The 14969-nt window shown below is 42.6% G+C and overlaps 1 protein-coding gene across 1 annotated transcript in view; it reads right to left on the bottom strand.

Annotated features, from left to right (window-relative positions):
• The window catches only part of LOC106565751 (BMP/retinoic acid-inducible neural-specific protein 1), a 168126-nt gene that overhangs the window by 128095 nt on the left and 25062 nt on the right, over positions 1-14969 (bottom strand). Inside the window, exon 2 of the mRNA XM_014133232.2 lies at positions 4236-4503. Within this exon, the coding sequence (XP_013988707.1) occupies positions 4236-4453 (218 nt within the window). The 5' untranslated portion in view covers positions 4454-4503. The remainder of the gene's footprint in view (positions 1-4235; positions 4504-14969) is intronic.

Below are 14969 nucleotides of genomic sequence, written 5' to 3'. Positions count from 1 at the left end.
GACTTGAGATAGAGCCTGCGAACAATGACCACAGCAACATCTAAAAACTAGTGATGGGGGAAAAAATCGATACAGTTACATATGAGGATATTATTTTTGATATTATATTGTATCATTTTGACAATATCGCAATATTATTTGCGCTAGTTGGCTGTACCTGCACCAAAACTCCATTATTTTTCCTTCATAGCTTGTTGTTCATCTTATTTTTAAATAGGGAGCCAATTTCTTTTCAGCACTTTTATTTCCCTGACTGATCAAAACAAATTGTCTTATGGCTCTCGCTTGTCTCTCTGCAGCAGACATATAGTGAGCAATATGTTTGGAACATCGAATCGCAATGAAATCACAATATCGATTCGCAATGCATACAGAACAGGGAGAATAGTGGCCTCCCGAGTGGTGCAGCGTTCTAAGGCACTGTATCGCAGTGCCAGCTGCGTCACTACAGATCTTGGTTCGGTCCCAGGCTGTGTCGCAGCCGGCCGCAACCGGGAGACCCATGAGGGTGTGTACAATTGGCCCAGTGTCGTCCAGATTAGGGGAGGGTTTGGCCGGTCGGGTTGTCCTTGTCCCGTCGCGCTCTAGCGACTCCTTTGGCAGGCTGGGCGCAATGCACGCTGACACGGTCGCAAGGTGTACAGTGTTTCCTCCGACACATTGGTGCGGCTGGCTTCCGGGTTATGCGTGCATTGTGTCAAGAAGCAGTGCGGCTTGGCGGGGTCGTGTTTCGGAAGAGGATGCACGGCTCTCGATTTTCGCCTCTCCCAAGTCTGTGTGTGAGTTGCAGCGATGGGACTAGACTGTAACTACCAATTGGATATCAAGAAATTGGGGAGAAAAAGGGGTAACCAGATAATATCGTATCGTGAGGTCCCTGGCAATTCCCAGCCCTACTAAAAACACAGTTGAGTACATACGCCACAGAGAGAGGAATTCAGGGCCAGGTGAAAGCAGGCCATTCTACCACTCAAGCATGGATTGATACCCAGTCAATGACGATTCAATCTGCAAAACTGCAACAGAGAAAGTGTCTATCTGGCGTATGATGTACTCGGTACAGGAGGTGGCATACATGCTCATGCATATCCAACATACATGCATAGACGGGAGAGAAAGAGAAAAAGAGCACTTTGGTTTAGAGATTGCAATCGACAGCACTACCGCATCGCAGCCGATTACTTAACCAATGCATTCCAATTATTCTTAGGGAAGGAAGAAACGCACCTCTGGGGGTGGGGTAATTGTAGCCCTGCAGTGTAGTGTGTTTTTGCTCCAAGTGATGGTGACCTTTCCAGCGTGCCAAACGATCACAAGCGGTCCTAAATCTATGTGTTTGGCCTGCAGATTGGGGCACAGTGCTCAGGTTAATAAAGACTAGGGAGATTTGTTTGTTGCTGATCAGATTGACATTGTCCTGCGGTCCACCTTTAGGTAATCTTTCTTGATAACGGATACTTTATCTCCCTGCAAATCTGATTCAACTACTTTCTAACTAGTAAATTGCAAAGACAGTGAAAGCCTTGGGGAAATTTACAAAGCTATTCACTCCTCATTGCCAGTTAGCGTCTGCTGCCGGTTCCTTATTTATTTCTCGACTCACTTGCTTCATATTGGAGCCAAAAAGAGGTGGAAAAGGAGGCATATGTGACATTGTAACTGTTAGCACTGTGTTTGTAGCTAAGATGTTTGGGAACCTTAGGGTGACCGAGTAGGAGAACGAAGAGCTCTTTGGCATTTTGACCTTTTATCATGAATTATTCCGACCCAACTGTGATAATCCATGTTCTTGGGAGCATGTATGCCAATTTCACAGTTGGATACTTTTCATAGATAATTGGATAGTTTTCACAGCACGTCTTACATTTTTTCAAAAGCTAATTTCATATTACCGCCACTGGATTGGATGATGTGCATACAGGGTGAATAATAATATTAGGGTTCTGTTTTTGTATTGGCACTAGACTGGCAGTATATGTTTATGTACTATATTACCCGGTGCATGTACATAAAAGGCTCAGCCAAGTAATTACCACAGTCATTCAAGTATTCAAAATTTTGTATTCTACATTTGCATATTCTAGGAAAACACATTGAGTTTGATGGAGAATCTGGAGGGCATGGCTGCCCTTTGTCAAAAGCAGCCCACTCTTCATCAAAATGAAGGATACGTATATCAGACTCTTCCAAAAAACGGAGACTAAAGTGAAAGTTTTTCACCACATCCTTGCATCCAGTTGACAGATGACTCAGACCGGTTTGTCTGACAGTGGCCCAGATGTCTGACAGATGTGATTGCAGATTTCCACAGTACATTTTTAATGAGAAGTGCACTAGATTCTGCTCCGTATTGATGCAAGATGTAATTGTCTTGTCACAAGTAAGACGATACCTTGCATTGACAAGTGAATTTGATGCCTCCTACTGTTTTATAAAAAAATAGACGAAAGGAGGTAGTCGAGCTAGTCGAGGTAGTCGAGCTAGCCTGCTTGCGCAACATTTGTGTTGCAGTGCCAAAGACTCCGTTCCCCAGGCGAACACATAATGCCTATGCCGCCTCTGCTGATTCTTTTATGAATCGAACAAACATCATAAGCCACACACGTCAGCAGCACGGGGCCCATGGATGGCTGTTCGTCTGAGATTCCTGCGTATGTGTTCTATCCAGGCTGTCAAGCTACATATTATGCAAATTATCTGTTTACAAGTGACAATATAAAGACAGCAAAGCCTGTGGGGACCAGAGGCTGCTGCGGCAATCTATGAAACAAGGAGAGTAGAGAAAGAAGAGAGAGAACCTATTTAACTGTATCACTAAATGAATGTAACATGTTGATGATGAGTCTCTCTTTCTGTGTCTTGTCTTGGTCTCCTTATCTCTCTCACTCTTCCTCTCTCTCCCCTTTCTCTCGCCAGGATTCTGGGCTGCAGAGCAGGAAAACCAAAGCACACTCGTCTGAAAGGGAAGGGAAGCTCCTAGGTATCTATTTTCCGTACCTTGTCAGGCAATTCTAAGGGTATTTACAATGCAAAGAGAGAGGGAAAATAAAAGGATGCTGTTTGGAATCCAACACTGGCAGAGCATGTATTTAACAACACGTAACGTAGCAGGGAGGAAAGAATACGACATGAAAGCTGATGCCTGTCAAGAGAACGGCAACCATGTCCCATTAGAAAAATGATTGCTAGAATCCTTGACAACTATACCATGCTTCTAGAATAGAAGACAGTATTTGTCAATATCATGTTGCCAATTATTCTTTCCCTTAAGAAAAAAACATAACCAAACATGGAGAACAGTAATTATAAAATTATTGCATCCTACACTGACCTCCCTGCCTCTAGCCAGGCTTAATATTTAACTTGTCATTTTTGGGCCTTTATTATCAAACAAACCCAGTAGCCCTGAATAGATCACTACCACATGACTACTAGAAATTTGCATAATTATAATCTGAGAATTTAAAAAGTTAACTAAAATATACAGCAAGTAATATCGATGCAGTACTTAGATGTTTTGTTTCATCTGGACTGCCAAGCCATGCAGCTTTTGTATCTTGTCTTAATATAGCAACTTTTTTATACAAAGCCATTCAGTAGAGTCTGAGAGGCTAATCAGAGAGGATGGCTCTGGCTCCATCTCCCTATCATAACTATGTAATTGGGGAATGATTATCTGAGCCACAATGTGTTAGGCAAATAAGTGCAATGGCTGGTGATTGCATAACCTATTTATAACACACTTAAGCCCCTGCCTCTAAGCAAACACACAGCCTAACACACAGCACATCCACTCCATCCCCTTAACAAAGCTAGTACCATAACACAGACCACAGCCAAACAGTGAGATGAGTACTATTGGGGCCTTGTTTCTAGGTGGGACACACAATAGAACAGGATAAGAAAGCATTGTGTCTACCAATCTGTGAACGTTAGAAATAGACGACTAAAACTTCCCTGAAGAAAAAACAGTTATCCCATCAACTTTATCTTAGGACACTCCTTCCTAAGAAAGTAAAACCCTTTCCAACTGTCCTGTGTGGTGGGGAAGTACAGTAACTCTGTAAAAAGGGTGCACTTTCACACAAAACCTTTACACAGTACACTTTTGCAAGGTCCCTTCCAAAGAGACCAACAATCTGGACTCAAAATAGAAAAAACATTTAGTCAGAGAGTGTCTTTAAAACCTCTGCAACATCAGCACCACCAAAACGCACAAATGAAAGTGAACTCACCTATAAATTTTATATCTGGTTGTAAATCCTTGGCGGAATCTTTCCACAAAGGAGAGGTAGCTCCGAGAGTGGTGGAAAGGTCCGCGGTCGGAGATGAGCCAATCAAACTGCTTGGTAACATGTTGCTCGGCAGCGGACGGGTCCTGGCGGGAAGACTGAACTGTTATATGGTCCCATATAAACAGGAAGCAGATGACCTCAATAAACCTCCAGTTCATGCTTTTCTTTCAGCCGCTCTCTGTTCATTCTCGCTCCATTCTGTGGAGACCTGTGAAAAGACAGATAGAGAGAAAGAGGGGGAAGAGAAAGAAGGGGAGATATTATTACATGATGAGTATAATTTTTTTAAATCCTGGGGTGTAAGCGAAGGTGAAACAGATTTAAAATAATTAGTCTAATCGGCGTTGACGGAAAACGAACAAGACGTTGTCACTGAAAGGCTGTTTTCAATGTGATATGATTTGTGTATTAATTTCTGTTTTCCTTTTTTTCCAATCTCAGGCCCCTCGTATCCTCCTCCCGGAATTGTCAGGCCCCAGATTGCAGCTCTCCATACTAACGAGGAATGTTGCCCTTTCAGCAGATGAAAATGAATTACATCCCTGGATGTGTGGCCTTCTCTTTCTCCAAACTAATTGGTGCCAGACAAGGTTAAGAGGCTGCTTTATGATATGATGTAGCATGGAGCAGGTTTACATGGGGAAGCACTGTCTGCCGTTCCCTTGGGTATAAATTACTAGGGAAAACTTTGCCTATTGACGAGTGATTTCCTGGATCGTTTAAACACCTGAGCAGTGCTGTATTCAATATGGCGAGATTGGTGTGATATCCTTAAATGAGCATTCACTTGAGATACATTCGTTATCTGAAGATATATTGGTTAGGTTCATGTGGAAAATTATGGCCCAAAGTGTATCGAAATGACTCTCTGTAGCTTTGAAGGCTAACCTCTGTCCAATCAATACTGTAAAGCCATTGTATCAGAGGAATTAGACACATTGGCAGTACATGGATGAGACCAGCCTGCAAGGTTCTCTGTAGGCAAACCTCATTAAAGCTAACAATGATTTATAATGATATGGATTGGCACTGCTCTCGAGGTCACATGACACTGGTTGTGAGAAGGTCTCACTTCTCAAAATCTCTCACTCAAAAAGTCTGTTTGACAGATCTCAGGTCAGAGTGGACAAGTCTGGGCTTGTTTTCAGCTCATACTCTGATGACCATACATAACGTGTTATATCTACCCAGTCTTAGACACATGGCACACAAATTAAGAGACATGGCTAGGGTTGCAAATGGAAGGTATATTACTGGAAACTTTCAAAGTTTACCAGTAAACTACCAGAATGTTGGTAACTTCCAAGGAATATATGGAATTTTATCAGATGACATCTAGTGGCTTTTCTGGGTACTTCAGATTATCACAGGTGTATGTATTTATCTATGGCCCTCTGTGTGACCTTATCACATAAAATATATTAATATATTTAAAATCCAATAAGATGATTTTAAAATAAAACATAGAATGAAAAAGCTGTAAAACATTATCCTAAATTTAAACCATCAACTTAGTGAATACCATTGGTGATTGATATGAGAGTTTCAGCACAAAATATTCTATTTGTTACACACTTTTATTTATTTTACTATGTCAATATGTATTTGTTGTAAATGTTTTGGGGACAAACTAGTGGCAGTTATGAAAAAAGACAATAGTTTCAAGATTTGCAGATTTAATTGAAAATAATGCCATTGTTGATAAGATGCTTTTTCAGTAATTAGTCTATTTTCTTGAACCATTTGGTCTCTCCACTAGAAACTCTCCAATAGAAATATAAAAAAGGATTAGTATGGTCCTCCCGAGTGGCGTAGCGGTCTAAGGCACTGCATCGCAGTGCTAAAGGTGTCACTACAGACCTGGTTTTGATTCCGGGCGATATCACCACCGACGTGATCGGGAGTCCCATAGGGCAACACACAATTGGCCCAGCATTGTCCGGGTTAGGGGAGGATTTGGCCGGGGGTGGCTTTACTTGGCTCATTGCGCTTTAGCGATTCCTTGTGGCGGGCTGAGTGCCTGCAGGCTGACCTCAGTCATTAGGTGTATGGTGTTTCCTCCAACACATTGGTGCGGTTGGCGGGTGGGTGTTAAGGAGAGCTGTTTGAAGCATGACTCGACCTTTGCCTCCCGAGCCCGTTGGGGATTGCAGCGATGAGACATGATTGAAATTGGGGAGAAAAAGGGGGTTAAATACAAAATAAATATATAAAAAAATGAATACTATACATAAATACATTTTTCAAAGTTATTCAAGTATAAATTCCCAAAAAGACCATAGATTGCCCTAGATTACCTGTTAAATACCAAAATTGTTGAAGATTCATGTATTTCAAGCAAATTACCAGTAGCTTTGCAACCCTAGACATAGCACAGATAATTTGACATGCATTCAAAAGGGATAGCCATCATGTTGCATAATATAGAACTACACAGAAGATAACAATACGTTTCCCTCCAATTGTCCCCACAACCTCCTAACATTATGCTTTATAATATATAAGAACACAAACGCCAGAGTCCGGTTTTAATTTAATAAAAATAAAAAATAGCATTGTATTTCTCTTTCTACTCACCACCGACCGCTGTTGAACTGGTTTCCTAGGTTAGCATACGCCAGTCATGTTCATAGTTTTAGAAACAGGTGGCGCGCCTCTCGATAATTGGTTTCTTCCCTTTCGGGGATGTTTTAACAATTTATTGTGAATAGCTCATGTTTATGCATATTATGCCATTGTTTTCATTAATGAGTTAAAAATGTCAATTACGCAATAGTATTGCCATTCAAGTCTATAATCACTATTAACAATGTATCTGTTTAAAGGTGTGAATGGTTAAACCCAGGTCAGGGCATGTCATTTTAGGATGCCCGTGCTCCTCATTCCTGAAAGGCTGCTTGTATAGGTAACATGCTCTGCCATTTACTCAGATGTATGAGTTGGTGGGTGTTTTGCCTGAGTCCTTGAGTCAAGGTCATTTTGTTATTTTGCACAAGTAAGTTGATTGTTTTTCAATTTATATACTTTTGTCAACTATTTTCATAATGTTTGACATATTTACATTTTGTAAATACTCAACTCGGATCCAGTCTTTTACATCACTGGCTGCACTGATAGCTTACCACCTAATTTTGCACCTGAACCTTTGACTCATTCTCAACTGCTCCACCCAACTAAATAGGCTGTTGGGATCTTAACATCCCAGGCCTTGAAGGCACTGTAAATCAAATCAAATCAAATCAAACATAGAACAAGCACATTCTACATTGTCACCTCACTCAAAACTTTCAATTTTTGGGGTGGCTAAAAACATGTTTACACTTTACTGCATTGTCTTCTGAAGATATGGATGTTGATTACGGCAGCCCCCCGCACCTCTCTGATTCAGAGGGGTAGGGTTAAATGCGGAAGACACATTTCAGTTGAATACAATCAGTTCAAATCAAATCAAATCAAATTTCCAAATCAATTTTCAAATCAAATCACATACACATGGTTAGCAGATAATAATGTGAGTGTAGCGAAATGCTTGTGCTTCTGGTTCTGACCATGCAGTAATATCTAACAAGTAATCTAACAATTTCACAACAACTACCTTATACACACAAGTGTAAAGGAATGAATAATAATATGTACACATAAATATATGGATGAGCGATGGCCGAACGGCATAGGCAAGATGCAGTAGATGGTATAGAGTACAGTATATACATATGAGACGAGTAATGTAGGGTATGTAAACATTATATAAAGTGGCATTGTTTAAAGTGATACATTTATTACATCCAATTTTTAATTATTGAAGTGGCTAGAGATTTGAATCTGTATGTTGGCAGCAGTCACTCAATGTTAGTGATGGCTGTTTAACAGTCTGATGGCCTTGAGATAGAAGCTGTTTTTCAGTCTCTCGGTCCCCGCTTTGATGCACCTGTACTGACCTCGACTTCTGGATGATAGCGGGGTGAACAGGCAGTGGCTCAGGTGGTTGTTGTCCTTGATGATCTTTTTGGCCTTCCTGTGACTTCGGGTGGTGTAGGTGTCCTGGAGGGCAGGTAGATTGCCCCCGGTGATGCATTGTGCAGACCTCACTACCCTCTGGAGAGCCTTACGGTTGTGGGCGGAGCAGTTACAGCCCAACAGGATGCTTTCGATTGTGCATCTGTAAAAGTTTGTGAGTGTTTTTGGTGACAAGCCAAATGTCTTCAGCCTCCTGTGGTTGAAGAGGCACTGTTGCACCTTCTTCACCACGCTGTCTGTGTGGGTGGACCATTTCAGTTTGTCCGTGATGTGTATGCCGAGGAACTTAAAACTTTCCACCTTCTCCACTACTGTCCCGTCGATGTGGATAGGGGGGTGCTCCCTCTGCTGTTTCCTGAAGTCCACAATCATCTCCTTTGTTTTGTTGACATTGAGTGTGAGGTTATTTTCCTGACACCACACTCCGAGGGCCCTCACCTCCTCACTGTAGGCCGTCTCGTCGTTGTTGGTAATCAAGCCTACCACTGTAGTGTCGTCTGCAAAGTTGATGATTGAGTTGGAGGCGTGTATGGCCACACAGTCATGGGTGAACAGGTAGTACAGGAGAGGGCTGAGAATGCAGTGTTGAGGATCAGTGGGGTGGAGATGTTGTTTCCTACCCTCACCACCTGAGGGCGGCCCGTCAGAAAGGCCAGGATCCAGTTGCACAGGGCGGGGTCGAGACCCAGGGTCTCAAGCTTAATGACGAGTTTGGAGGGTACTATGGTGTTAAATGCTGAGCTGTAATCGATGAACAGCATTCTTACATAGGTATTCCTCTTGTCCAGATGGGTTAGGGCAGTGTGCAGTGTGATTGCAATTGCGTTGTCTGTGGACCTATTGGGGCAAATTGGAGTGGGTCTAGGGTGTCAGGTAGGGTGGATGTGATATGATCATTGACTAGTCTCTCAAAGCACTTCATGATGACAGAAGTGAGTGCTACGGGGCGATAGTCGTTTAGCTCAGTTACCTTAGCTTTCTTGGGAACAGGAACAATGGTGGCCCTCTTGAAGCATGTGGGAACAGCAGACTGGGATAGGGATTGATTGAATATGTCCGTAAACACACCAGCCAGCTGGTCTGCGAATGCTCTGAGGACGCGGCTAGGGATGCCATCTGGGCCGGCAGCCTTGCGAGGGTCAACATGTTTAAATGTTTTACTGACGTTGGCTGCGGTGACGGAGAGCCCGTAGGTTTTGGTAGCGGGCAGTGTCAGTGGGCACTGTATTGTCCTCAAAGCGAGCAAAGAAGTTGTTTAGTTTGTCTGGGAGCAAGACATCGGTGTCCGCGACGAGGCTGGTTTTCTCTTTGTGATTGACTGTAGACCCTGCCACATACGTCTCGTGTCTGAGCCGTTGAATTGCGACTCCACTTTGTCTCTTTACTGATGATTAGCTTGTTTGATTTCCTTGCAGAGGGAATAACTACACTATTTGTATTCAGTCATGTTTCCGGTCGCCTTGCGAATGCTCCGAGGACGCGGCTAGGGATGCAGTCTGGGCCGGCAGCCTTGCGAGGGTTAACACGTTTAAATGTTTTACTGACATTGGCTGTGGTGACGGAGTTTGTCTGGGAGCAAGACATCGGTGTCCGCGACGAGGCTGGTTTTCTTTTTGTGATTGACTGTAGACCCTGCCACATACGTCTCGTGTCTGAGCCATTGAATTGTGACTCCACTTTGTCTCTTTACTGATGCTTAGCTTGTATGATTGCCTTGCAGAGGGAATAACTACACTGTTTGTATTCGGTCATGTTTCCGGTCGCCTTGCCATGATTAAAAGCAGTGGTTCGCGCTTTCAGTTTTGCACGAATACTGCCACAATCCACGGTTTCTGGTTGGGGAAGGTTTTAATAGTCACAGTGGGTACAACATCACCGATGCACTTGCTAATAAACTCGCTCACCAAATCAGCGTATTCATCAATGTTGTTGTTCGACGCTATGCGGAACATATCCCAGTCCACGTGATCGAAGCAATCTTGAAGCATGGAATCAGATTGGTCGGTCCAGCGTTGAACAGATCTGAGCACGGGCGTTTCCTGTTTTAGTTTCTGTCTATAGGCTGGGAGCAACAAAATGGAGTCGTGGTCAGATTTGCCAAAAGGAGAGCGAGGGAGGGCTTTGTATGCATCGCGGAAGTTAGAGTAGCAATGATCCAGAATTTTGCCTGCCCAGGTCGCGCATTCGATATGCTCATAAAATTTAGGGAACCTTGTTTTCAGATCAGCCTTGTTATAATCCCCAGCTACAATAAATGCAGCCTCAGGACATGTGGTTTCCAGTTTTAATAGAGTCAAAAGAAGTTCTTTCAGGGCCGTCGATGTGTCTGCTTGGGAGGGGATATACACGGCTGTGATTATAATCAAAGAGAATTCTCTTGGTAGATAATGCGGTCGGCATTTGATTGTAAGGAATTCTGGGTCAGGTGAACAAAAGGACTTGAGTTCCTGTATGTTGTTATGATTACACCACGTTAATCATAAGGCTTACACCCCCTGTTCTGTCGGCGCAATGCGTGAAAAAGCCAGGTTGTTTTACCGAGTCTGATGACGTATCCCGAGTGAGCCATGTTTCCGTGAAACAGAGAATGTTACAATCTCTGATGTCACTCTGGAAGGCAACCCTTGCTCGAATTTTGTTTACCTTGTTGTCAAGAGACTGGATATTGGCGAGTAGTATGCTCGAGAGCGGTGTGCGATGTGCCCGTCTACGGAGCCTGACCAGAAGACCGCTCCGTCTGCACCTTCTGCGGCGCCGTTGTTTTGGATCGCCTACTAGGATCCGATCCATTGTCCTGGGTGGTAGTCCAAACAGAGGATCCGCTTTGGGAAAGTCGTATTCCTGGTCATAATGTTGGTAAGTTGATGTTGCTCTTATATCCAATAGTTCTTCCCGGCTGTATGTAAAAAGACTTAAGATTTCCTGGGGTAACAGTGTAAGAAATAATATATAAAAAACGAAATACTGCATAGTTTCCTAAGAACGCGAAGCGAGGCGACCATCTCTGTCGGCACCATCTGTTGTACAACTGACTAGGTTTCCCGTTTCCCTTTCCCTTTCATGATTCCTATAATGAAAGTGTCTGCCCTGCCCCTGTGCCTGTGCCTTCGCTGTGGCATGCTGCTGTGATGGGCGAGCCACTCTCCTCTGCCCCGACTCGCTCAAGAACAAAATGCTTTCTGATCATTCAACATTTCAAAATGCAATTGAGGGGAAAACACAGCTTTGGAACCATTGTCCCTGTCGAAGAAAGTGGGGGGTCTCAGCTTTCTGTAGGTATATTTTAATTTCTCCTCTCAATATTCAGCTCAATAGCAACTATTTTACAACCAAAATACTATATGATATGGCTTTGACATATGGAGCGGCGCCCACGCAAAATGCACACCAGCCATTGCGAGGGCATAGGCCTATAGGTCTCATGGGTAGTAGCCTGCAACTGCAAAGTTTTTTAGGACGTTAAATGTACTGTTGGATGAATACATGGCTACTAGCAGTGGGTATTACATTTAGAGTTAGCGATTTAGTTAATATGTTTTAAGTTTCCACTTCCTTAAGTGTTGAACCCCACATTAACTAGCCTAGGATATTAGTTAGTGCACATAAAAATGTTTGTAATTCATCTCTATTGAACAAAAAACAAAACAGTAAATTCTGTAGTCCTATTTTGACAGTAAAATACAGCAATTATAGTCTAACTGTCAACCCAAAATTCATGACAATCACTGGATTAGGTTACACATCAAAATATCTTGAATCATGCATTCCTGCTTGGACGTGTTAGGTGAAACAACTTATTTCATGAATACCTCAGTAGTCTATGTATTATACTTCTCAATAAAGCACTATGAATGACTTGATAAGACGAGCAGTAGGCAGTGGCACCAAGGGAAAATGTTAATCTGGAGCCCTGTAATAGTAATTAACACTTAGGGTTAGGTGTTGTTTCAGAGGAACACATAGGACAGGCACTAATTCGCAATATAGCCTAAGTCATTAGCTTAGCTTTTATAATGTATATGGCTTAAGCAGGCAGGCAGGCAGGCAGGCAGACAGACAGACAGACAGACAGACAGACAGACAGACAGACAGACAGACAGACAGACAGACAGAGTGACAGCAGAGAAAATGCTGAGACAGATAGACAGCACAACAGGAGGCAAACAAAATGGCTAGAGCAGAGGCTCAGTTATAGTGTGAGTTGTATCTCCAGTGGTGCTTTACATATTGTATTAATTTTAGTTGTGGGCTGGTGTAGATAAAAGGCCAGGGACGAATTCTTGTCCCAGACTGCCCCTGCCGATAATAATTCCAGACAGAATTTAAACCATTTCTGACAGAGTATTATTAAAATGATACATTTAGTTATTGTACAATGTCACCGCACATTATTATCCCACTTGCCAGTGGAGTCATGTCTTTAGTTACTGATAAGAAAACCATTTTCATCTATAATTGCATTTAAGAATTTAGGCCCCTGGCTGTAGAGCACCAACAGTATGCTATCAAATTAGTGCTACTGTATGCAGAAATTCTTCCCCTTTCACACTTTATTAGACAATAACAAGTCATTAAAGAGCAGACACCATTTAATGGGTCTAATATTTTACTGTGAAATGGGGGGAAGAATCGTTTGCTTACAAAAGTTACTGTACAGTAATGTCAGCCATATGTACAGTATGTACTGGCAGATGTGTATTTGGTTTTCCTTTTACAGTATACCATCACATCAATGATTATATCTGCCAATGCATTCAACTGTGATGATTCTGCAGGATTTGTGGATCAGTTCAGTCTCTGACACATCCAAATTCCAGTTTAGTCTATCTGCATCCATATAAGCTAGGCTATATACCCATGACTACCAGAGTACCCATGCTTATACGGTTTACTGTATGCTGTGTTCCCCATTGTGATGTTGCATACAATAGCATTCGGTCAAAATAAATCAATAACAACACTGACTACAGCCACTGAGTGTTTTCTGCTATGGTTGCAGAACTGATACTGGAACAAACGGGTGGCGGTGACTTAGGTTGCTTTGCCACTAACCTGAAATGCTATGGCAATGACAAATCCATGGCAGGTAATTTAATGAGGCCTGCTTTAAGCTAATTAGTTTAGACTAATTTGAGTGTTGGCTGTCAGAATGTAACAATACATCATATAATTGAGAGGGGAGATAGGGAGGAGGGGATTCATAAATGATATTGCGCCGTGTGCTGGGAAACAGAATGCATCACGTCCACTTTTGTGTGTTTAGAGTGTGTGTGCAATGTGTCGTGTGTTTGTGCCTGTGTGTGTGTACGTGTGTGTACGTGTGTGTTGGGGATTCGCAGGTGTGAGGCTGGCCCAGTATATGAGAGCCTGCATGCATGCATATGTGTCACCGTAATACTAACAAATAGCCACTTACCAAATTAATGTTGTATTATTAAAAACGTTAATGGAAAACAAACCAAAGGGTACTCTTAAGTGCTCTCTCCAATATGGATGAGAATGTGGTTGGCAAACTAGCTTTTTATACCACAGCATTGTTGAATACTTGTTTCTGAGGCATTCTAGAATGGTCATTAAAATGAGATAACGGGACAGTTGGAAAAGATATCGGGACACCTTGCAATCATAACGCAATAAGCACCTACAGATGCAGACCATATTTGCTACAAAGTTACATAAAGCTAAACCAACTACCACACAAACCAAAATTGGATACATTGTAAACGCAGGTCCAACAAGGAAAAAAACGTAGCTAGCTAGCTAGCATTGATTTGTTTTTGCAGAGACATTTCTTGGAGCATCTGATGACCTAACGTGGAGAGTGATGAACATGAATTTCTCTGGTCCCTACTGTTACAGTCATGACGCAAGTTAGGCCCTAACCTATGGATTTCACATGACTGGGCAGGGGTGCTGCCCTGGGTGGTACTTGGAGGGCATAGGCCAACCCACTTGGCAGCCGGGCCCACCCAAGAAGCCAGATGTGGAGGTCCTGGACTGCCATGGTTACACATGATCTGTGGTTGTGAGGCCGGTTGGACGTACTACCAAATTCTCTAAAACGACGATGTAGGCAGCTTATGGTAGAGAAATGAACATTCAATTCTCTAGCAACAGCTCTGGTGGACATTCCTGCAGTCAGCATGCCAATTGCACTCTCCCTCAAAACTTGAGACATCTGTGGCACATTTTAGAGTGGCCTTTTATTGTCCCCAGCACAAGGTGTAATGATCATGCTGTTTAATTAGCTTCTTGATTTGCCACACCTGTGAGGTGGATGGATTATCTTGGTAAAGGAGAAATGCTCACTAACAGGGATGCATTTTTATTTTTGTTCAGTGTAGTTTGACCAGCTGTATTCAGCAACTGATATTTTTGAATGGTTGTCATAATGTCAGGTTTACTAGCAATATTTAGCTAGCTTCTAGCTTCTAGCCTAGTGTTTGAAATGCAATGTGATCTCCTTGTAATGAACAGTGTCGAGTGTCCTGACGAGAAGGCAAACTTTTCTAGCTATGCCAGGCAAAACCGGCCATTATCAGCTTTTTGTTATGGATGTGTCCAAATTAATGTCAATAGAAAACATATACTTTGCTGTTTTTCTGTCTGCTGAGGTAGTGACTGTGTTAGCCGTAGCTAGCTGGCTAGCTAGCAAGC

Source organism: Salmo salar, chromosome ssa01 (assembly GCF_905237065.1).
Source record: "Salmo salar chromosome ssa01, Ssal_v3.1, whole genome shotgun sequence".
Lineage (NCBI taxonomy): Eukaryota > Metazoa > Chordata > Actinopteri > Salmoniformes > Salmonidae > Salmo > Salmo salar.
Note: the sequence above shows the minus strand (reverse complement) of the source record. Positions and strands in the feature narration are given on the sequence as shown.